The 25,245-nt window shown below is 42.9% G+C and overlaps 1 protein-coding gene across 2 annotated transcripts in view; it reads left to right on the top strand.

The window, feature by feature from the left end:
• LOC143038620 (advillin-like) overlaps positions 1-23,387 on the top strand; it is a 33,470-nt gene extending 10,083 nt beyond the window's left edge. Inside the window, exons 2-20 of one of the 2 annotated variants that reach the window (XM_076208080.1) lie at positions 3,458-3,556; positions 3,995-4,108; positions 4,626-4,822; positions 5,155-5,269; positions 8,067-8,177; positions 8,435-8,602; positions 9,133-9,246; positions 9,655-9,785; positions 10,374-10,483; positions 11,007-11,127; positions 11,959-12,088; positions 12,780-12,963; positions 14,114-14,199; positions 15,166-15,325; positions 15,812-15,946; positions 18,103-18,209; positions 19,457-19,612; positions 20,426-20,602; positions 22,707-23,387. In XM_076208080.1, the coding sequence (XP_076064195.1) occupies positions 3,476-3,556; positions 3,995-4,108; positions 4,626-4,822; positions 5,155-5,269; positions 8,067-8,177; positions 8,435-8,602; positions 9,133-9,246; positions 9,655-9,785; positions 10,374-10,483; positions 11,007-11,127; positions 11,959-12,088; positions 12,780-12,963; positions 14,114-14,199; positions 15,166-15,325; positions 15,812-15,946; positions 18,103-18,209; positions 19,457-19,612; positions 20,426-20,602; positions 22,707-22,820 (2,511 nt within the window). In that variant the 5' untranslated portion in view covers positions 3,458-3,475 and the 3' untranslated portion in view covers positions 22,821-23,387. Of the gene's footprint in view, positions 1-3,457; positions 3,557-3,994; positions 4,109-4,625; positions 4,823-5,154; positions 5,270-8,063; positions 8,178-8,434; positions 8,603-9,132; positions 9,247-9,654; positions 9,786-10,373; positions 10,484-11,006; positions 11,128-11,958; positions 12,089-12,779; positions 12,964-14,113; positions 14,200-15,165; positions 15,326-15,811; positions 15,947-18,102; positions 18,210-19,456; positions 19,613-20,425; positions 20,603-22,706 lie in introns of both variants that reach the window. The other variant, XM_076208079.1, reaches the window with a different exon arrangement.
• The last annotated feature ends 1,858 nt before the right edge of the window (positions 23,388-25,245 follow it).

Here is a 25,245-nt window from a genome sequence, read left to right on the forward strand (position 1 = left end):
CCAATAGAATCTCTCTTTCTCTGACTCCGTTCTTTCCTCGTTTTTTGCCTTAGCTTCAAGTCTTTTCTGCTTTTCTGCCTCTCTTTCCTCCTTATTCATTTCTCTTTTTATCCATACCTTTTTATATTGATCATTTGTTGCTAGTTTCCCTGTCTTGGATAGAATTTTCTCTGCCGTTGTTTGTGACCTGAATTTAATCTTAATTGGTCTGGTCTTATCTGTACTATATTTTCCGAGTCTGAATTTTTCCTCAATTTCCTTTATAATTTCTGGTTCATCTTCCTGGACTAATTTTAATAAACTGCTTACTCTTTCATTTTCCTCCTTGATTCTTGCGGTTCTATCTGGGTTATGTTTCTCTTCCATTCCTAATATAATTATACATTTCTTTTTGTCAGCTAATTCTCTTACTATATTCTCCTTCTGTCTCATCACTTTAATAACTGAGTCTTCATTATGTTCTTTCAATTGCTGTTTGACTATGTCAGTGAATGAAACCTTATTCCCTTCTTGGGTTGTTCTCCAATTTTTAGCTTCTGTAGCTATTTTCTCTCTGTTTTCATTACTATTCTTCTTCAATTTCTCATTCTCCTCCTTTACATTTCCTAACTGTCTTTTTAGGTCCTCTATTTCTTCAGTTAAGTTTCTGTTAGCCTTCTCTAGTTGTTCCAACCTTTCAATTCTATGGAAAATGGAGTCAACATTACCTAACTTACGTTCCAAGTCCTCGATCACCTTATCAACTCTCTCCTCTAGTCTTATCAGTCGGGGGGGTTGTGTCCCCCCCACCCTCTTTAAATCCCTGGAACATATTCTCGTCACTTTCTACTGTATTGCTCCTCTCTATACTTCTAATCTTTACATTTTTATTAGACATTTCATCCTCACTCAATCTTTTGTTTACCTTTCGCTTGTCTGTCTGGGCCAAGTCTACTCCCTCCTCATTTCCTTCCATTTCCCTCAGTAATCCCTCCCCTTTTCCTCTTTCCCTACTTTCCCACTACTCCACGAGCAATTCCCCCCCCCCCCCACCCTGTAAAAACACTAGGCACTTCTCTTTGCGTTGGGATCCACAGACTTCAGTTTTCTTCAGAACGTCATCCAAGCCGTCCATTCGCTGAAGTGTGTGTGTGTGTGTGTGTGTGTGTGTGTGTGTGTGTGTGTGTATTTATATGGTAGATAGCATTTGGAAACAAATATCATAATCTTCAAATCAATTATCCACTTCTCTTGTGATGTGGATCGTTATGTTAAGCTTCGTCGCGTTACGTTAAGGATTGTTACGTTACGTTACGTAACGTTATGTTACGTTATTCTACGTGACGTTACGCTTCTGAATTACATTCAGAAACACAATCTTTAAAACATTTATTCTGAGCAACGTCAGACGATGTAAATCAGGTTAGTGATTAATTAGTTCATTAATCTTAATCTTAATTTTTCTCTTTAACGAAATGAAAAGAATAATTTATCATAGTTATTGTCAAATGTTCTTAATCAAAAAAATAATTAACTTTTAGGACTGAAGGAACGAGATAAGCGTTTTTGACATCTTCAGACACATCTTATGAAGAGGAATTTTAGAAGAAAAAAAAAGATAAAATTTAAAAATATTGGAGATAAAAACAGATTATCTCTGCAGAGACTGACATGGTTGATGAAAGTGGGAGGGAGGGGAAGGTGGCGACTGCCATTTCACAAACAAATTTACTAATAGAGTGGTTAACAAATGGAATTGACTTAGTAACCGTGATAGAGTGAGAGCTGAAACTATTGGTCGTAAGAGAAGATTAGATAACGCATCAATTATAGAATTTCCACACACACGCATGCGCTCGGGATGGAAATTGAACAATTAAGTGTTCCTGGTGTGGACATTTTATAGGTGATTATGGCTCGTGATGCATAAACTAATAACCTAACCTGACCTAACCTAACCTAACCTAGCCTAATATTCTACAGTTGATTATGGCTCGTAATACCTAACCTAACCTAACCTGACCTTACCTAACGTGACCTAACCTAACGTAACCTAACCTCACCAAACCTAACCTGACCTAAACTAACCTGACCTAACCTAACCTAACCTAACCTGACCTGACCTGACCTGACCTAACCTAACCTAACTTAATATTCTACAACTGATTATGCTTCGTGAGTTCTAACCTAACTTACGCTGAACTGACCTAACCTAGCCTAACCTAACCTGACCTAGCCTAACCTAACCTGACCTAACCCAACCTAACCAAACACAATTTAACCAAACCAAACCTAACCTAACCTAACCTAATCGAGCCCATGTTAGTGTAAAGATTCTACAGTTGATCAGTGTGTGTGTGGGGGGGGGGATTATACAGCTGACCTTAGATAACTTTATGGAAAGGGATGATAGATCGTAACTTATCTAAGTCTTAAATCTACGACCAAAAGACATGATTACACTACGCCTAAACGTATATACGTTTTCCCTCAAAAGTGGAGGACGTTTTACATAGACCATTTGATAAAGACAATAGGTCCCATTCCATACAATCACAAGTAACAACTGATAAAGAAAAAGACCTTATGTTGCCTTATCTACCAAATACTGCGAACCCATTACATGCAGGATATGATTTGAATTTAACGGAATATTGGTACCCGTTACATGCCGGATATGGTTTGAATATAACGGAATTTCCGGTTTGGTTGTTGACTGTGTACAGTCAGGACAGGAAGTTCATCAACATTCTATCGTTTTAGTGATTTGTATATGTATCCATTCAAATATTCATTTATTTATTTGTTTATTCATTTATTTATTATTTATCTAATTTTTCTATTTATTTATTTATCTATCTATTCATTTATTTATTAATTCATCTATCTATTTATTTACCAATTCATTTATCTGTTTATTTTACACTGACAGGACCTGACACCATAAATAACAAAGACCATTTTATAGGTAACACCATCAAATGAAAAAAGCAAATTACCTAGATACTTGACCAAAAATTTAATTCATTTATTCTACCCCTCCGGGGATGAGGCGTCCCTTCTCTCAACCTGACGAAGAACGTTAATGAACGTCGGTGTGTTCTTCCTGTAGGTGTGGCGTACATGTACCCCACAAGCATGTTTGCATTTGGAGTTGGAGTGTATAGGACCTGACGCTGGTATTGGCAAGCCAGAAAGGGTCACTGCAATTAGGTTGCGTCTGGTCATGGAGTCGGGTCAGTCCCTTGTGTATATACCGCCTGCCCCGAGCGGGCAAGCCAGTTAGTTAGTTCTCTGTACTCAGCTTGTTATGCGTCACTAGGCCTTGGCGGTCGGTCTTCCCCCACTTCGGGGACCACCACGCCACGTTTGCCTATGACACACGTAGTACCTTTACTAGAATAAAGTATACAAACGAAACCGCGCATCACCCTCTCTACGTCACCTTGCCCAAGTAACACACTCATATGTTACACAGATACGTGAAGTACACAGTATGGTGCAAGACGCTGTGAAGGATCCAGCCTTCTTCAATATACCCCAGCAGACCACGGGCTTCCTAGTATGGAGGGTAGAGGTGAGTGGGTCGTTCTTTTATGTATGTATGAATAAAAATGTAATACACTTCTACATGCACACAGACATATAGATGCACACACACACAGACGTGTATACATATCCCTCTTGATAGCGCAGTTGGTTAAGTCACTGTCCATTTGTTACATATCGGCTAGGTTCAAGTCCTTAGCCAGACAGCTTATCAGTTTCCAAATATGCTTCCATCAGGCTCATATTAGTCTCGATCATGTTTGCAAGGAATTAAAATTAAATAAGTTATTGTGGTTGATAAGATGAATATATGTGTTGTGTGTGTGTGTGTGTGTGTGTGTGTGTGTGTGTGTGTGTGTGTGTGTGTGTGTGTGTGTGTGTGTGTGTGTGTGTGTGTGTGTGTGTATTACTACTACTGTTGCTGTTACCGTTACTTTAACCATTACTATTACTGTTACCGTCGCAGAACCTCGGCCTAACGGCGATGGCCCGGGAGCAATTCGGCAAGTTCCACCGCGGTGACTCGTACCTCGTCCTCGCCATGGCCGAGCCGGGGAAGGCCCTACTCGCCTCTGACCCAGTAAGTGTATGCACGCACTATATAGATATAGACGTATAGATGTAGATATAGATAGATTTAGACATAGATATAGATGTAGATGTAGATTTTATAGATATAGGTAAGTGTATGCACGCACTATATAGATATAGACATATAGATGTAGATATAGATAGATTTATACATATATAGGTGTAGATGTAGATTTTATAGATATAGGTAAGTGTATGCACGCACTATGTAGATATAGACATATAGATGTAGATACAGATAGATTTAGATATAGATATAGATGTAGATGTAGATATACAGATATAGGTGTGGCTATAGATATACTCGTACCCATATACAGATATAGATATATAGATATAGATGTAGATACATAGGTATCATAGATATAGACATAGATATAGACGTAGATATAGATGTGAATATGAATATAGATATAGGTATAGATATAGATATAGATATAGATATAGATATAGACGTAGATATAGATATAGATATAGGTAAAACGCATATCGTTTCCTCTCGACAGCCCCGGCCGGCACGAAGTAGCCTCGACATTCACATTCACTTCTGGCTTGGTTCCGAGACTTCTCAGGACGAGGCCGGCGTGGCGGCCATCAAGGCTGTCGAGTTGGATGTCCTCCTTGGAGGATCACCCGTGCAGCATCGGGAGACGGAGGGCTCGGAGAGCAAGAAGTTCCTGTCCTACTTCAAGAGCGGCATTAGGTGAGACGTCAGTCTTGTGTTGTGATGGAAAGCTCAGAGACGTTTGTGTGTTTGTTTTTGGATGCGATTTTGACACGTGTGTGAGGAATCTAAGATATTGGTGAATCTACGTTTCTGAGAGTATCCCATACAGAAGAACGTATTAATGTAAATGTAATTTAGTAATGGTGCCGGGTATAAAAACATAGACAATGCGAATGTAGACGTTACATAGCTGGAATATTATAAGCACTTTAATAAACATATGGGTTCTCTCTTTTTTTTTTTTTTTTTTTTTTTTGCTTCCTCCTTTCCTGTGATATCTTCTCATCTGACACGTGTCATGTCGGCAGAGTGCTGAAGGGTGGCGTGGCGTCCGGCTTCAGGCACGTGACGGACGACTTCAAGCCGACGCTCTACCACTGCAAAGGCAAGAGGACCTGTGTCGTCCGGGAACTCAATGAGGTGAGGAGTGAGAGGTCTATTCCAGCTTTAGTTTGGGTTGGAAATAGTCTTTGGTCCTTTGGGAAACTCCTTCTGGATTATCTTTTACCTACTGAAAGCACATTCCAGCTTCAGTTTGGGTTGGAAATAGTCTTGGGTCCTTTGGGAAACTCCTTCTGAAATATCTTTTACCTGCTGGAAGCCCATTCCAGCTTCAGTTTGGGTTGGAAATAGTCTTGAGTCCTTTGGGAAACTCCTTCTGGATTATCTTTTACCTGCTGAAAGCACATTCCAGCTTCAGTTTGAGTTGGAAATAGTCTTGAGTCCTTTGGGAAACTCCCTCTGGATTATCTTTTACCTGCTGAAAGCCCATTCCAGCTTCAGTTTGGGTTGGAAATAGTCTTGGGTCCTTTGGGAAACTCCTTCTGAAATATCTTTTACCTGCTGGAAGCCCATTCCAGCTTCAGTTTGGGTTGGAAATAGTCTTGAGTCCTTTGGGAAACTCCTTCTGGATTATCTTTTACCTGCTGAAAGCACATTCCAGCTTCGGTTTGGGTTGGAAATAGTCTTGAGTCCTTTGGGAAACTCCCTCTGGATTATCTTTTACCTGCTGAAAGCCCATTCCAGCTTCGGTTCGGGTTGGAAATAGTCTTGGGTCCTTCGGGAAACTCCTTCTGGATTATCCTTTACCTTCTGGAAGCACATTCCAGCTTATTCGGGTTGGAAATAGTCTTGGGTCCTTTGGGAAACTCCTTCTGGATTATCTTTTACCTTCTGGAAGCCCATTCCAGCTTCAGTTTGGGTTGGAAATAGTCTTGGGTCCTTTGGGAAACTCCTTCTGGATTATCTTTTACCTGCTGAAAGCCCATTCCAGCTTCGGTTTGGGTTGGAAATAGTCTTGAGTCCTATGGGAAACTCCATCTGGATTATCTATCTTTTATGCTGAAAGCCCATTCCAGCTTCAGTTTGGGTTGGAAATAGTCTTGGGTCCTTTGGGAAACTCCTTCTGAAATATCTTTTACCTGCTGGAAGCCCATTCCAGCTTCAGTTTGGGTTGGAAATAGTCTTGAGTCCTTTGGGAAACTCCTTCTGGATTATCTTTTACCTGCTGAAAGCACATTCCAGCTTCAGTTTGGGTTGGAAATAGTCTTGAGTCCTTTGGGAAACTCCCTCTGGATTATCTTTTACCTGCTGAAAGCCCATTCCAGCTTCGGTTCGGGTTGGAAATAGTCTTGGGTCCTTCGGGAAACTCCTTCTGGATTATCTTTTACCTTCTGGAAGCACATTCCAGCTTATTCGGGTTGGAAATAGTCTTGGGTCCTTTGGGAAACTCCTTCTGGATTATCTTTTACCTTCTGGAAGCCCATTCCAGCTTCAGTTTGGGTTGGAAATAGTCTTGGGTCCTTTGGGAAACTCCTTCTGGATTATCTTTTACCTGCTGAAAGCCCATTCCAGCTTCGGTTTGGGTTGGAAATAGTCTTGAGTCCTTTGGGAAACTCCCTCTGGATTATCTTTTACCTGCTGAAAGCCCATTCCAGCTTCGGTTCGGGTTGGAAATAGTCTTGGGTCCTTTGGGAAACTCCTTCTGGATTATCTTTTACCTTCTGGAAGCACATTCCAGCTTGTTCGGGTTGGAAATAGTCTTGGGTCCTTTGGGAAACTCCTTCTGGATTATCTTTTACCTGCTGGAAGCCCATTCCAGCTTCAGTTTGGGTTGGAAATAGTCTTGGGTCCTTTGGGAAACTCCTTCTGGATTATCTTTTACCTGCTGAAAGCACATTCCAGCTTCGGTTCGGGTTGGAAATAGTCTTGGGTTCTTTGGGAAACTCCTTCTGGATTATCTTTTACCTGCTGGAAGCACATTCCAGCTTTGGTTTGAGTTGGAAATAGTCTTGGGTCCTTTGGGAAACTCCTTCTGAATATATTTTACCTGCTGGAAGCCCATTTCAGCTTCGGCTTAAGTTGGAAATAGTCTTGGATCCTTTGGGAAACTCCTTCTGGATTATCTTTTACCTGCTGGAAGCACATTCCAGCTTCGGTTCGGGTTGGAAATAGTCTTGGGTCCCTTGGGAAACTCCTGAATTATCTTTTACCTGCTGGAAGCCCATTCCAGCTTCGGTTCAAGTTGGAAATTGTCTTGGATCCTTTAGGAAACTCCTTCTGGATTATCTTTTATCTGCTGGGAACTCATTCTAGCTTCTGTTTAGGTTGGAAACTTGTTCTAGTCTCGGGTCCTTCGGGAAACTCCTAGATTATTTTTTTTTTCTAATCCATTCCAGGTACTTTCTTTGGATACCCATTCCAGTTTTGGTGACAATCTCTTAGATGAATGAAATTGTAGATAAAATTCTAAATAAAATTTGTGGTTGGTATCACCTTGTCTGTGGAGGAAAGAGTATTCACAAGTACCAAGGTGCTTCGGCAAGACTTTTGTTACCTAGATGTTGGTGCTTACGAAGTGGCATCATCGCCGTAGCAAAATCAGTGGTAACACCTACATCAATAAGGTGCCGCAGATGTTCCGGATCTCTAAACATCCTGTTGACGTCATTCATAAGTCACTGTAACAAGTAGAGTAATGATGATAGCTATGCTAACGAGGCTTTTACGTGGGAGCGCCACTTTAATGAAAGGTTGTAATGATGATGGTAGCAGGTGAGTTAACGACGTGCTCCGCTTCGCTAGGAATGACCAGACCTTGTACTCCTAAACTATGATATGATATTGAGTCGCTGTAACAAGTAGGGGCGTCATTTTAGTGAAAGGGTGTAATGATGATGGAAACAGGTGTGTTAACGATGTGTCCATTGCCACGCAGATCTCCTGGGGTGCCATGAACGACGGGGATGTCTACGTACTCGACACGAAGACGATTATGTTCGTCTGGACCGGCCGCACCTCCAACAACATGGAGAAAATCCAAGGGGCCAAGGTAAGGAAAGAGGTCTTCTAGGGGCACTGTGGGAATTCCCTGGGGTTATAGGGGGAATATGAGGAGTCATAGGTACCCAATATTCCCCACCTTCTTCCCCTGGAAGAAGTGTTTTATTTAGTTTCAAGTTACAAACAACTTTATGCAGGGGCACCAAGAACGGTGCATCAAAGAAGAATTTTGTTTTTGGCTCTTAGGGACCAGGGCTCTGGGTAAGTACTTACATTCTTGATAGGTTACCGATCTTTTGTCCTCAGTTCGCGGGGTCCCTGCGGGAGGAGCACGGCGGAGGCAGTGTTGTGGTTATCGAGGACGGCCAGGAGCAAGGTCTCCCCGAGGACGAGAAGAAAGCCTTCAACCAGCACCTGCCCCTCAACAACAAGCAAGTCATTCCAGCAACGAAAGCCCCTAAGGACGAAGCAGTGGTAAGTCGAGTGTCATCTTCATTGTGCTATTCTTCAAGAAACTCGAAAATCTTTCCGAAAAAGCCAACGGAAATTGTTCAGGAGACTGAAGAATCTTCTTGGGATCCTTTGGGAGACTACAAGAGATTCAGAAGACCTCAAGACAATCGAAGTCTTATTAGAAATTTAAACTCTTTTCGAGAAAATCCTTGGGTGTCCTTATGAAAATCCTTTTGCAGAAACTGGAGAGAGGTTGTAACCCTCTGGGGCGTCTTTAAGGTCTTCAGATAGAATCCAGAGGGCTTCCAGAATGAACGTGAGCCACCAGCACAAGAGGTCTTCCTCTAACCATTTGAACAATTTCTAACAACTTCCAGGTTTGTCCGAAACATGGCGAAACATTATAAGAATCGGCTAGCAGCCCCTAGACGTTTCTCATAATGTTTTGCCATGTTTCATCTATCTTCAGACAAACCTAGAAAGATACTTTTTTCTTTCACTGTACCTTTGGTAAAGTTCGAACTACGATTATTTCTTTCTTTCTCCGGAAGGCACGAAGACTCTGCGAGGAGCTGAAGCTCTTTAAGTGCTCCGATGCCGATGGCACACTCAAGGTCACCGAAGTCAAACACGGGCCTCTCTTCCAGACAGACCTCGACTCTAACGTAAGATGTACAGTCGGCTCGTAAAGTGACGATGTCGGTTTTTTCTCTTTGTTGTTTTATGACTCTCGCTGGATTGAAGATTGAGTTGCATGATTTCTTCTGCACGCACACGCACACGCACACACACACACACACACACACACACACACACACACACACACACACACACACACACACACACACACACACACACACACACATACACACCAAATATACCAAAAGGTCCTTCCCCCCATTTAAATGGCTGACCAATTCAAAGCATACCTATTTGTTGTCCCCTCTATCTTAACTTTGTGAGGATGAGGGGTAATCCCTCTCTCCTACGGCGTACCACTCGGGTCAGAGGCAATGCAGTAAGACACAGCACTCCCACAGTTATTACTCACCATGCCCTTCATCTCTCCGCAGGACTCTTTCATCGTTGACAACGGACGCGATGGAATCTGGGTGTGGGTCGGCAAGAGAGCCACAGCCAAGGAACGCCAGGAGGCCATGAGGAACGCCCAGGGCTTCGTCAAGAAAAAGGAATACCCCCAGAGGTAACGTTTGTCCTGAGGTCCCTTCGAGTAGGAGATAATGAAGTTGCCTTTCGTAGTTGGTGACGAAGTTACCTTTCGTAGTTGGTGACGAAGTCGCCTTCCGTAGGTGATGACGAAGGTGATTTCTCTAAGTGATGCTGAAGGAATGCGTAGGTTGCTCCTGTAGGAGGTCATCTCGAGGTGTCTGAAGAAGGTGATGACAGGGTCGCCTCCTGAAGGAGATGTCGACGCCGTATGTTGCTGAGAGTGATAATGAACTCATTTTTCGTAAACGATGGCGAGTTCGATTTCTGTAAGAATCGACAACGAATTTACTTCCTGTGGGAGGTGACACTGACCTCATTCACGTGACCTCAACCTATATCATGACCTCCCATTCCTCATGACCTCCCAATGACCTTTCTTCCATTCGAATTCGCGTCGGATATAGCATGACCTCAGTTGACCTGTAAATTTCTGTTTGACCTGCCATGGCCTTCCAATGCTCATGACCTGCCCTTTCTTACACTCAACTTCGCGTCGGATATAGCATGACCTCAATTGACCTGTAAACTTCGGCATGACCTATTATAACCTTTGTTTCTGCAGCACGCCAGTGACCCGGGTGATTGACGGGGGCGAACCGGGAGACTTCAAGACGCTCTTCAGGAACTGGAGGGACAAAGCACAGTCGGTGGGCTTCGGCAGACAGGTGTCCAGTGAGTTGTCTAACCTCAGTTCGCTACTTCTTCACCCTCTCCCACGACCCCAGAGTCCTCCTGCATCCCCCTACGTTCCCCTTACATCCTCCCACTCCCCCCCCCTCGTCCCCCTGTGTCTTCCTACTCCCCCTCCTTTCTCCTCCGTGCCTCTTCAAACTCCCTTTCCGGCCCCATTGTAACACTTTGTGATCCTTGCAACCCCCCCCCACCCCACGGAGCCCCATTGTGTCACTATCCCCCCCATGTGTCTCTCTGTACCCACACCCCTGTGCTCCCATATGCCCCCCTCCGTACATCCTGTACGCTCCCTTGTCCCTTCGAATTGTCCCTCTGTCCCCCATACGTTCCCCTCCCCAGTGCCTGCTTGTGACCTCTTCCCCCCACTGATTTGCTTCTCTGACCCCATAAGCCCCCCCCCACTCCCCAGTGCCTGGTTGCGACCTCCTGCTCCCCGCTTCTTCCTCCAGCCGCAGGCCATCAAGGGCCGGCTCGTTCTAACGCGGCCCTCTCCTTCCGGCAGCGAGCAAAGTGGCCAAGACGGTGCAGACGACCTTCGACGCGGAGTCCCTCCACGCCCAGCCGGCCATGGCGGCCAAGTGCCAGATGATGGACGACGGCAGCGGCCAGAAGGAGGTCTGGAGGTGAGGAAGTTCTTCGTAGGAGGAGAGGGAAGGGGGAAGGGAAGAGAGGGGAAGAGGGGAAGGGAGGGTGAGAGGGAAAGGGAAGGGAAGAGGGGAAGGGATGGGAGGGGGAAGGGAGGAGGAGAGAGGAAGGGGGGAGAGAGGAAGGGAGGGGGAGAGGGGAAGGGAGGGGAGAAGGGAGGGGGAGAAGGGAGAGAAGGAAGGGGAAAGGGGAAGGGAGGGGAAGAAAAGGGAGGGGAGAAGGGAGAGAGGGAGAGGGAGAGGGGAAGGAAGTTGAAAGGAGAGGGCAAGGGAGGGGGAACCTTGACCTTGAACTCTTTTTCGAAGCTTCTCCTTGACCTTCTCCTTAACCCCCTTTCCCTTGACCTTCTTGACTTTCTCCTTGACCTCCTACTTGATCTCCTTCTTAACATGCTTCTTGACCTTCTCCTTGACTTCTTCCATGCTCCCCACTTTGACTTACTACTTGACCTCCTCCTTGACGTTCTTTTTGACCTCCTTCTTGACCTACTACTTTTTCCATGACATCCTCTTTGACTTACTACTTGACATCCTCCTTGACCTCTTCCTTGACCTCATCCTTGGCCTCGTCCTTGACCTCCTCTTTGACCTCGTCCTTGACCTTGACCTCGTTCTTGACCTTCTTGATCTCGTCCTTAACCTCCTTGACCTCTTCCTTGTCCTCGCCCTTGACCTTCTCTTTGACCTCGTCCTCGACCTTCTTGACCTCATCATTGACCTTGATCTTGTCCTTGACCTCCTACTTGACCTTCTTTATCTCCTTCTTGGCTTTCCTCTTGACCTCGTCTTTGACCTCTTTCTTGACCTCAGGGTGCGCAAGTTCGACCTCGTGGAGGTCCCTGAGTCCAACCATGGTGAGTTCTACATGGGCGATTGCTACGTCATCCTCTACGCCTACCTCGAGGGTAACTCCGAACACTACCTCATCTACTACTGGATCGTAAGTAGATTGTATCATCTACCACTGCACTGTAAGTGGTCTATGTCTACTACCTGATTGTAACCGGGGTATACTATCTACTAGTATTCCACCAACTACTGAAGAAATAGATCAATAGATACATCAATAAATCACTTGAGGAATGAGAAAGAAATTAAATAAATAAATTCATTATTTAGTAGCCCAGTGGATACCATGTCGAACTCATGAGCTGGTGGTCATGAGTTCGATTCCCGAGACCTACTGCGGTTGTCCTGGCCAGGCTGGGAGGCGGCCCAAACATCGGCCTTAAAAAAATAATAACAAAGAAAAAATAAATAGATAAAAATAAATAAATAAATAAATAAATAAATAAATAAATAAATAAATAAATAGATAAATAAATAAATAAAAATAAAAAAGGCAACTGACAGGGCTTGCCCTTACGGGGATTTCTCACTTCCCACTTTGTGGGAGTGGGGTGATGAGTTAGTAATAGGTAAACATGATCTATACCTTGACCCACAATGAGCTAAGGTGGGATGGGAGGAAAGGGTAGAGGGTGGGTATGGAGTGGGTGGGAGTAGGTACGTATCTTTTGATTTGGCTACCTCCCTTATAAGGAAGAAAAAGCCTTTGTTAGATACGTAGAAATAAGATCAATTAATGTCACAGTTGTCTTTACTGACGGAGTCCTCCTCCTTGGTCACAGGGGAACGAAGCGTCTTCGGACGAAGCGGGTACTGCGGCGCTCAAGTCTGTCGAACTCGACCAGAAGCTCTCGGGTCGCGCTGTGCAGGTCCGCGTCACCCAGGCCAAGGAACCGCCTCACTTCATGGCCATCTTCAAAGGGAAGCTCATCATCTACAAGGGCGGTTTCTCGTCGTCCTTTGACGGTAAAATCGACCTTATGGTCTTTCGAGCCAATGATAAAAATCGACCTGAAGCCCTGATCACGCTGTCACGATTCTCGTCAAATGTTGTGAATTTGAAAAGTTGGAAAACGACTTCGCTTACTGTGTTCTAGACTTCCATAAGTTTACAAATCAACAATGTGTCCAATATTCTCATAGATTTAACCTCTCATAGCTCGTCAATCAGCTTTCCAATATATGACGCAAAGGTGATTTGACATTTGGAGATTCGAGGAATTAAATATTGTAACCGAAGTCATTTCTACTCAAACGAACTCACTTGAATCGCGTAGGTGTGAAGCACTTCGTTGGCTTTGTTCTAGCTGATAACATGCTATTTTAATCGATTAAGGGATCGGACTCTGAAGGGGGTCACGGTCCATGCCAACTTCCTTCAGGACTCTCCCCGACCCCTCAGCAGCATACAATCCTCCGGTTTGGGATCTAGTCCTCTAGATACATCACTGAGTTGAAGGAGTTAAAGAAAAGTAATACTGTCAGTAACTGTTCTTTCTGTTTTTATTCTTACTGCCGTCAGGTGATTCTATTCAGACCATGAGAAACTCCGACAGTTTCTGTTGATAAAAACGTGAATAGAGTAGTCCAACAACAACCAAAATAGAACTGTGCCTTGCTGCATTATGTATATATATATATATATATATATATATCTATATATATTTATATATATATATATATATATATATATATATATACATATATATATATATATATATATATATATATATATATATATATGACAGATCTTCCCCAAGTTGTGGTAAACTTATTAGTAATAGTAGTAGTAGTTCAGCCTCAATGATCCACTGCAGGGCCAGCTTATCCCCTAAGGGACGATGCAGCCTCTGTACCTCACCATGACGACTTAATTCGGCTTGGTGAGTTGACATGTGTGATGAGAATTGCATGTCAATTTTTGGTATGTTGGAATGGCTGTTGTTGTGAATGAAGTCTGTACTCAGTGTAACCAGTTCGATCTTACTGATGAGGTGCTAGCACATATATGCGACGCTGACCTACCGCACCTCTGATGCCCGCCGTTACGGAGAGAGAGCTTGGGGCGGTCGAGTAACTTCATTCACTGACGAGGTTCCTCCTTCTCCCGCTGCAGGTGTCGACGGGAGGGACGTGTCCCTCGGAGATCGATTCATGTTACATGTCAGAGGCACGACGCAAGGGTCCACCAAGGCCATCCAGGTAAGGACCATAACCTGACACCAGGATATTCTCTTCGTCCTAAGGGACAATGGCTCCGAAGGCCGGGGAGCGGACGAGCCCAAAGAAATCTACGGGGAGTCACATGCCCGGAACATCCCCGGCGCCGTAATGTGGCGCCACAAAGTCGCTCGTCTGCTCCTGACCTGTCTCGTTTACACGAGGTAAGTTGAGAGGCAAGTCAAGTGTGCAAGTTACTTGAACTGGAGAGGAAAACGAGCAAGTACATGTTCACACAGGCAAACTCAGAGACAAGTGGACTCTGTGAACATATACTTGCTCGCTTTCCTCTCCAATTCAAGTAACTTGCACACTTGACTTGCCTCTCAACTTGCCCCATGTAAACGAGCATTTAGGGATAAGAATTATCTGAAACCTATCGCGGTCCACTCCTCTGCTTCGTTTTATGAATTATGTTTATTCTAGCTGCCGTCAGGCGATTTCATTCGGTTGAAGGAAACCTCATCCACGGCGAAAAGGTTAACCTTCTCAACATCGGATGATACCCCACCCCATTTGAATAAAATCGTCTTGTTTTAACCAGAACAAAATATATAAATCTATTTGCAGGTATGAAGTGATGCCTAACGACACCCTTCATAGGGTCTTACCCATAAGAACATAAGAATGAAGGAGACTGCAAGAGGCCATAAGGCCCAGACTAGGCAGTTCCATCCCCATTAGCACCTATCGTCCCCAACCAATAGTTTCAGGGCTCACTACATCTCGGTTACTAATTCCATTCCATTCGTTAACTACTCTTATTAGTAAACCAGTTCTTGTTCTAACTAGAATAATCATCTTAAGTGGGTTATCGAAGAGGAGGCAGTTTAGTAGGAACAGTCATGACCTTTCCATATCATGGGGTCCTAAAGAAACCTGAATGAAATCGCCTCTATCTCGTCAACTTCCTCACCTCTGTCTAAAGCTTCTCCTGTCCACCGCTAGGTGGACTTCCGCGCGGCATCACTCAACAGCAACGACTGTTTCCTGGTGGTAACACCACAAGGGACCCAGGTGTGGTGTGGAAAGGGCTCCACGGGGGACGAGAGGGAGTTGGCCAAGTCCCTCGCCAAAGGCCGTGGCGAAGTCACAGTCGTCTCCGAAGGTAAAGCTTTCTTCGTTTGTGCTCTTTTTGTTGGTGTGGGGATGGATGAGAATGTAAGTATAGTGAGCTAGTGTTACGGTCAGTGATACTAGTAGGGTAGGGATGTAACTGTGTTGGTGTTAGATTCACTGACTAAGATCAAAGTTGAGAATATTGTTAGTTATGGTGTTTGATGGTGTTAGAATCACTGATACTAATAGGGTTAGAACTAAGATCAAAGGTAAGAATAGTGTTAATGTTAGTGTCTGATGGTGTTAGCAAAAGCATTAGCACAAGTGCTGAGAGTTTGTATTGATGCGTGTGTGTGTGTGGGCATGTGTGTGTGTGTGTGTGTGTGTGTGTGTGTGTGTGTGTGTGTGTGTGTGTGTGTGTGTGTGTGTGTGTGTGTGTGTGTGTGTGTGTGTGTGTGTGTGTGTGTGTGTGTGTGTGTGTTTTCTGTGGGGCCAGGACAAACCAAAATCAATGAAAGTTCCTATTGCTCCTCAGGTTCGGAAAAGAGTGACTTCTGGAAGCTTTTGGGTGGCAAAGAAGAGTACGCTTCTGGTGAGCGTCTCAAAGTTGAGGACCACACGATGCAGGTCCGCCTCTTCCAGTGCTCCAACGCCAGTGGCGTCTTCGAGGGTAAGACTTCATCTATTCTCCCAAGCAGTCGGAGGCCTCCATGAAAGAGTTAGTGTTGCTGCTCCGAGTAGTGGTCACATGGAGCTCAAACACTGTGGCATCACACAGCTTGTCATATTACATCAATCAATCAATCAGTCAAATTAGCCATCCTGAGTCCACTGCTGAACAAAGGCCTCCTTCATAGCATTCCATGATTCATACGACCGCGCCATCCTCTGCCACGTCACTCCTGCAAACTTTTCGATCTCATCTCTCCACCTTCTGTCTGGTCTCCCTCTTCCACGCTTCCTATCTCGTGGCGTCCACTCAGTAACACACTTGCTCCATCGCTCATCAGTCGTTCGCACTAACTTACCTGCCCAATTCCACTTCCTCTCTTTTACCGCCTCCACAATATCTTTCACTCTAGTCTGTTCTCTCACCCAACTTGCTCTCTTTCAGTCTCTCAGCGTTATTCCAACCAATGATCTCTCCATTCTCCTCTGTGCAGTCCTTAATTTTGCTTCCATCGCCTTCGTTAGTTTCCAAGTCTCACACCCGTAGATTATTGCTGGTAGAATGCATTGATTGTAAACTTTACGTTTCAAACATAGAGGTAGAGGGCCTCTCAGTATTTTATTATATTTACCAAACACTTTCCAGCCAATTGTAATGCGTCTTTTTATTTCATTATCATGATCTTTCGTCACTTTCACTATCTACCCTAAATGATTATACTCCTCAACTTCTTCAAGACTCTCACTATCAATTACAATCTCTCTACTTTGAACTTTCGTGTTAAACATTACTTTGGTTTTACTTTTATTCATTTTAAACCTACTTTGAGACTTTCCTTGTTTAGATCAGTCTTCTGCTCTTTCTGAAAAAAGAATAATGTCATCCGCAAATCTTAGGTGGTTCAAATATTCGCCATTAATTTTTAAACCTTTCTTTTCCCAACTCAATCTTCTGAAAATATCTTCCAAGCAAGCTGTAAATAGTGTGGGTGAAATTGTAGCGCCTTGCCGTACTCCTTTCTCGATCTTGATCTTTTCTGTATCTTTATGTAGTCGAATTATAGCGGTACCTTTCGCATAGATCTTTTCTAAAACTCTTACGATCTGCTCGTTTGTACCCTGCTTGCGTAGCGAGTTTAGTATTGCTATTTGTTCTACCGAGTCAAAGGCCTTCTCGTAATCTACAAAAGCTAAACACAGGGGTATATTGTATTCTGTCGTTTTCTCGATTAATTGGTTTATGACCTGCAAATGGTCTAGAGCCGAGTATCCGCTCCTAAAGCCTGCCTGTTGTTTCGGTTGGTTTCCATCTAAAACTTGACTTAGTCTATTTGTAAGGATCTTGGAGAATACTTTATATACGTTTGATAGCAAGCTATTCGGTCGATAGTTACTAAGGTCCTTCTGGTCTCCTTTTTTATGAAGCAAAATCACTATAGCATTGCACCACGCATCAGGAACGCTTTCTTGATGTAAGCACTGGGTGTACAACTGAGCTAATCTAATATGAACTAATTTTCCTGCGTCTTTCAACAGATCTATCGATATACCATCTTTCCCAGGTGCTTTTCCTTATTCCATAGTTTTTAGAACAAATTCTACTTCTTCCTTTGTAATCTCTGGTACACTACTAACGCTTACACATGAATTTACTGACTCAACTACGGTCTTCGACGAGTAAAGCTCTTGGTAAAATTCTTCTACTTTTTTACCATTCTGTCCCTGCATTTAATGATTTCTCCATTTTTATCTTTCAAACATATTATTTGCCCACATTATATACATACATACATATATATATATATATATATATATATATATATATATATATATATATATATATATATATATATATACATACATACATACATACATACATACAAACAAACAATGACCTTTACGAGGATTTTGTAAATGAACAAAATATGGGATGAATTTTCATCTTATGAAATTGTAGGTCCAATATGCCTTCAGCTAATTGTTGTTGTTGTTATGGGTCGTAGTTTACCAGCGTTTCTATTCTTGTGACCTTCAGCTGAAGCGAAAATTACCAGAGGGGAAGTTTTGAAGGTAAGGTACACGGGCTGTATGATGAGGGAAAATAGATGGCGGCCTCTGGCATGAAATATATGTGTATATATGTTTCTCTTATTGCAGCGGAAGAAGTTGTGAGCTTCACACAAGAGGACCTAGTGGACGATGACGTCATGCTCCTTGATGCTTGGGACACCATCTTCCTCTGGATTGGTATCAATTCAAATAAGGCCAGTTGCTTATTTTTGTCTCTGTCCCTCTGTCTCTCCTATCCCTCTCTCCCTCTCTCCCTCTGTGTCTCTATCCCTCCTTATATCTATCTGTCTGTCTATCTTTCTCTAATTTTTTTCTTTGTTATAGTTGAGCCCTTGAGTTTTCCTTTCAACCCTTTCTCTCTTACTGTCTCTGTGCATCTCTAAACTCTTGCCTTAGTGTTTCCAACTCTCTCCATACACAATGGAGAATAACAGATACAGTAACACAAGCAGTAGCATTAGTAGTAGTAGTAGTAATAGTAAGAATAATAGTTATTGCCTTCAGTTTCGATGACAGGAAACCCGCAGCCCCAAAAGGGCTTCTAACGATCCGCCCACCATTAGATCTTTGTGATCTCTTTGTTGCATTAACATGGGACCGTTTCTATGTCATCGCTTGAGAGTTTTAACAGGAGATGAACAGTTGGTCGTCTTCTTATGTGAAAAGGTGTAGGACAAGGGTGGGCAAACTTTTTGAATGTTGGTGCCAAAATCAGTCAAATCTTTGATACAAAAGCTTCTCGCGTGCTAACGGAGTATGAACCATACAAGTAAAGGCTCCACGCCCCTCATCTCCCAGGAGGGCCCCGCCCTTCACCTCCCAGGAGAACCCCGCCCTTCACCTCCCAGGAGGGCCCCCGCCTTTTAGGTCCCAGGTGGCCCCCGTCTTTCATCTACCAGGAGGGCCCTGTCCTTCACCTCCCAGGAGGGCCCTTGCCCTCCACCTCCCAGGAAGGCCCCCGCCCTTCACCTCCCAGGAGGTCCCCTGCCCTTCACTTCCCAGGAGGGCCCTTACCCTTCACCTCCCAGGAGGGCCCCAGTCCACCGCCCAGCTCATCATGCGGTTACCAATGGTCACACAAAAGAAGTTAGATTTATTAGTTATTTGTTTTAAGGTGAGCTCTGCGTTTCGCGTGCTAGGCTTTGTACGGGTGCCAAGGGTTACCCACCCCTGGTGTAGGAAATTACAAAGTTAATAGTGATTAGAGAACAATTTTGGGGGCCAGGTTCATAGACCCAGTGTCATCATTTAGTGCGGCCCAAACTTCACTTAAGTGAGAGTGTCGACGAGTTTTGAAGACAAGCGATGACAGCGAAATGACTCTCGTGCATCTGTCTTACTGAGACACCGCTCCCAATTCCCCGTCGTTGGTCCCTGTCATATAATGATAACAGTAATAACAATAATGCTTGCGATAACAGAAAATGACGTCTTTCTGCAGGTGGAGCAGAGGGAATCCGAGAAATTGGCCATGGAGTACCTTCGCACGGATCCGGCAGGACGGGACAAAGGCACGCCCATCGTCCGCCTGAAGCAGGGTTACGAACCTCCCAACTTCACCGGTTTCTTCGGCGCTTGGGACAATGACCTCTGGAATGTGAGTTGTCGGCATTTGGTCTCCCGCCCCCCTTCAACGTTCCCATCGGAACAAGTGGCGTTGTCGTTCTCAACAGATTCTTTACACTCTGACTTCACTTCTTTTCCTTCTACTTCTCTTTCTCTCAAGATCTTCTTTTCCTTTTATTTTCCCTTCTCTTCCTTTTCCTTCTCCTTCTCATCATCTTCTTTCTCCACCTTCTCCTCCTCCTCCTCTTCCTCCTTATTCTTGCCCATAGGTCAAAGGCCACAAGGCCTCTTACGGATTTCACTTGGGTACCAGTTACTTTAAAAGTAATTATCTTTTCACCTGCAGAAGCGAAAAGATAATCGATTGTACTTTAATTTTGGCTTGACCTCACGCACACGCCCTTAGGCCCTACACTTTGCACCTACTTTACAGCTACACTATCCAGTTTTCACTATCCAGCTGCACTAGCTATATCCACTGCCCAGCAGCGGTAACCACCTCTCCCGGTCATCTGTACATCTTCACTAGTTAGATATATTGAACAGTTGTACTGCTCACTTTTAATGCTACTATACGATCTACACATCAGTTGTCATGATCGGAACCCTAAGTTAAAAGAAACCTAGGGTGAGAAAAGAGTAATGGTGGTAAGATTTCATGCGTAATCAATGTTTATGTTTTTACCTTGTGCATCCACCCTGGCAAGCCCCGGCAGGTCTAGGTGAAGGAGGGCTAGGATTCCATCTAAGTTTCCCTACCGAGGTGGGAACTACACATAACACAGTGTGGCAGGATGTATCTAATGACCTCGACCCAACACTAACCCTTTTCCTTCTCCTTTAGAACAACATGACCTACGCGGACATCTGCGATCGCCTGAAGGAGGCCTCGCCAGGGGCTACCGTTCTCGTCTCCTCCTCTGGTGTCGGAAATGACGGCGGGAGGACCTACCCACTAGTCACGCTTCAAGAAAAGGACCCGGACAAGCTTCCGGAAGGCGTGGACCCCACCCAGAAGGAGGTAAGGCATCATACCTCACTCACAACACCTTGGCTTGTCTTTACAGTTACACTAAACGATTGCATGCAAGTAAGTTGTGCCTTAATTAAACCCTTTAAAGACTTTACTATTGGGTGGAATCCACAATTATATTTACCTGACGGAGTGTCACAGCATGGTTGATGAATGTAATGTCGTACCAATATAGAAACTGTTCTTGGTAGATGAAGTGGATAATATCACCGAGATCATTATCTTCTAGATTTTTAGGTCTTTGGTTAAGTTTCGATGAGACTAAGTTACATCTAGTTTATGTTTAAATTGGGTGTAAGTAAGGTTTAGTTTAGGTTGGGATTAGGTTTGGTCTAGTTTAGGTTTAGTGTAGATTTGTAGTTCCTATTTACATTATTAAGGTACTAGTGTTTGGAGAAGCAAAGTCTAAGCGGGCTCTTTTCTTTACTGTTCCAATGTTCTCTCTGGTTTATAAATACAATGCAACCTTCGAAGAAACCTTGGGGGGGTTGCCAGATTCTACATATATTTACATATAAATACAGGGGTTGCCATATTCACATTGAGAAAAAAATTTCATCGTCTCGGATTGAGCGACGATGACAGGCGCCGGACAGACGCAGTTTCCATTGTAGTCGAGGAGCGCGGTCTCTTTTGTCCGATGCAGGTGTCCTGGGCGTTGGCTGGAAAGTCTAGTCCTCGGGTCACTAGGGACAATTGAATGCCCCTTGACTTGAGATCCGGAGGAACAATAGAGGGTCCCTCGAGAGTTGGCTTGAAGACGATACTCATGGAAGATAAGAAATAATACAAGATTTTTTGCAGAACCTTGGAATGAAGATACACATACTGTTAGAATAAAGGTGGTATCGGGAAATACTCATGAATAAGATGAAATAGCATGCGGAAGTAGATATTATTTCTGTTCACCCAGGCAAAAATATACATTTATGAAATTGTTGCTCGACTACGAAGATTATAGCGGAGGAAGGGAACTGGAAGTTTTTGGAGAGGATTGGTGATGATCCTCTATTCTAGTCCTCGGGTCACTAGGGACAATAGAATGTCCTTTGGCTTGAGATCCTCGAGAGTTGGCTTGAAGACGTTGGCGTACTGCTCGCTCCATATATGTGTGTACGCGCGTGTGCACGCTGAACACCGAAGTGGTTGACAACATTAAGTTATGGCTACGGTTTGCGATAGATTTAAGTTAGCTTAGTTTATGTTACATTGAATTTGGGTTAGGATACTTTAGGATTAGATGGTCACCTATTGCGAAATATTGACTAGGATTTACACAACGCTTCCATACTAACGTCGTGTCGGTACTAATTGAAGGCGTATTTTCATAAAGACGGTGATAATGTTTTCTTAAGGTGGTGGCATATTAGGCATTTCTCGTTAGTATGTTCTTGTTATTTCGTTTAAGTAGAAACGACCTCGGTTAGGATATATACATATATAAATATATATATATATATATATATATATATATATATATATATATATATCAACCACAATTCACTTTAATTTTAAGACATCAACATAGACTCGAAGAGGCCAACATGGAGAAATTGAAACGTGGTACTGCCAAGGACTCGAACCTTGTGCTAGCACGTGACAAATCGAGTCCTTGGCTGTACCACGTTTCAATTTCTGCATGTTGGCCTACTCGAGTCTCTCGATGCTGATGGCTTAGAATTAAAAAGAATTGTAGTTGATAAAAATTAATATCTGTTCACTGGGACCCATTCAGTGTTGTACAAATATGTATATATATACTGTATATATATATATATATATATATATATATATATATACATATATATATATGTATATATATATATATATATATATATATATATATTGAATTTCCAAATGTCAAATTACTCTTGCGTCATATAGTGAGAAGCTGAATGACGAACTAAGAGAAGCTAAACCTATACAAATGTTAGACACATTGTTGAGGTGCTCTTACTGAAGTCTAGAATATTGTAACCGAATTCACTTATACTCAAACGAAGTAGCAAAAGCAAGTAGCATGATAGCCTAGTGTGCCGCCACCTTTACGAAGCGATACTCTTATCTCAAGTTTCTCTGTTCTTCTCTTCAGGACTACCTTAGCGACGCCGAGTTCACCAAAGCCTTTGGCTGTTCCAAGGACGAGTTCACAAGTCTCCCGAAGTGGAAGCGGGTGAACCTCAAGAAGAAGGCTGGGCTCTTCTAGCGACCGACTCCGTCTCCTCCTTCGTCGCCTATGGTTATTTCCCTGTGTGTATGTGTGTGTGTATGTATGTGTGTGTGTATGTGTGTGTGTGTGCGTAAGTGGTCATCGCTGGCTAACTACCATGGTCCAGTGGGGTCGTGCTGGGCTACATTAACTTAAATTGGCTGGACCTCACCGAGTGGGGCTTGCTGGCCTTCTACTTGCCAGTCGCTTTACAGACGGTGTAGCAATAAACAATCCCCTAAGTGTTGTTTATGTGTATGTGATCTACGTCAGCGTGGTGGTCAAATGTGACGTCATTGTGGGCCGACCGTGACATATTTGTTGTGAATAAACTGGTACCATTGAAAACCTATTTTGATATTGCCTCAGGAGGCAGCTCCGGCATATTAAGACGTGGTCGACAAGCAATTTAACAGAAACAATATGTATATATACATATATATATCTTTAGTCTTGAGGATGCACAATGCTGTAAATATTCTTTTTTATCCTGTCTGTTTCTCTTTGAGAATATTCTGTGTTTCCTTTATTCGGTGAGAACTTAATAAAAACGGGGAGTTTTAATCTGTCTTTCTGTTCACAATTACACTTTCTAGTCCAAGAGAAGATAGAGATCATACAGAGTATTAGGGTGATGTGATTACTGTTCAAATGATTAGTCCCTTCCTCGTTGCTTATGGTTGTTTTCTTGTGTGTATGTGTGTGCGTGCGCGCGTGTGTGTGTGTGTATTTACCTAGTTGTATTTTACGGGAAGGGGAGCTATGCTCGTGGGGTCCCGTCTTCATATCTCATTTTATCTAAACTATTTTTAAATTCATGTATTGTTTTTGCACACACCACTTTCTCATCTAACTTGTTCCAACTGTCTATTGCTCTGTGAGGAAAGCTGTTCTTTTTCAAATCTCTTCTATAGCTGTCTTTTTTTATTTTCTTTCCGTGTCCTCTTGTATTTCTGTCATCCCATTTTATCAGATTCTCTCTATCAGTAATTTCTATGCCTTTCATGATTCTGTAAATAGCTATCAAATCTCCTCTCTCTCTTCTTTGCTCTAGTGTCTGTAGTTTAAGTTTTTGTAGTCTCTCTTCATATGATAGTTTTGAGAGTGTTGGTGCCAGTTTTGTAATTGCTCTTTGTATTCTTTCAAGTTTTTTTGTACTTGGTGACCATATCGTTGCTGCATATTCCAATCTTGGTCTTATCAGGGTGATTAGGATTTTCCTCACCATTTCTTCATCCAGGTATGTAAATGCCACTTTGATTGTTCTTATTAAATTATAAGTTTCTCCAAAAATCTTATTTATATGTTTCTCAGGTGACATATTATTCATAACAATGACTCCCAGGTCCTTCTCATTTTCTACTTTTTTTATTCCTTCTTTTCCCAAATTATATGATCCTGTTATTCTGTTTTTGCTTTTTCCAAATTCCATTATACTACACTTTTTTGTATTGAACTCCATCTCCCACTTCCTACTCCATTCTTGTACTTTATTTAGATCTCTCTGTAGTGATTCACAATCTTCTTCAGTTTTCACTCTTTTCAGTAATTTTGCATCATCTGCAAAGAAGCTCATATAGCTTTCAATTCCTTCATCCATATCATTAATATATATAGCTTTTTAGGTCTAGAAATGCACAATCAGCCCATCCATCTCTTTCTTGTATTATATCTATTAGCCTTGAATAGAAACATATTAAATTGGTGACGCATGATCGTCCTTGTCTGAATCCAAATTGCGACTATGTCAGTGAATGAAACCTTATTCCCGTCCATTCGTTGAAGTGTGTGCGTGCGCGTGTGTGTGTATTTACCTAGTTGTATTTTACGGGAAGGGGAGCTATGCTCGTAGTGTCCCGTCTTCATATCTCGTTTTATCTAGACCGCTTTTAAATTCGTGTATCGTTTTTGCACACACCACATTTTCATCTAACTTGTTACAAACGTCTATTACCCTGTGGGGAAAGCTGTTCTTTTTCAGGTCTCTTCTATAATTGTCTTTTTTTTCATTTTCTTTCCGTGTCCTCTTGTATCTCTACTATCCCATTTTATTAAATCGTTTCTATCAATAGTTGCTATGCCTTTCATGATTCTATAGTTATCAAGTCTCCTCTCTCCCTTCTTTGCTCCAATGTTTGTAGCTCAAGTTTTGCCAGTCTCTCCTCATATGATAGTTCTGAGAGCGTTGGTACCAATTTCGTAATTGCTCTTTGTGTTCTTTCAAGTTTTGTTATCCATTTTTTGTACTTGGTGACCACGTCGTCGCTGCATACTCAAATCTTGGTCTTATCAAAGTGACTAGTATTTTCTTCACCATTTCTTCGTCCAGGTATGTAAATGCCACTTTCATTGTTCTTATTAAATTATAAGTTTCTCCAAAAATCTTGTTTATATGTTTCTCAGGGGACATATTATTCATAAT

Source organism: Oratosquilla oratoria, chromosome 24 (genome assembly GCF_046742065.1).
Source record: "Oratosquilla oratoria isolate Oo_2021 chromosome 24, ASM4674206v1, whole genome shotgun sequence".
In the NCBI taxonomy this organism is placed as follows: Eukaryota; Metazoa; Arthropoda; class Malacostraca; order Stomatopoda; family Squillidae; genus Oratosquilla; species Oratosquilla oratoria.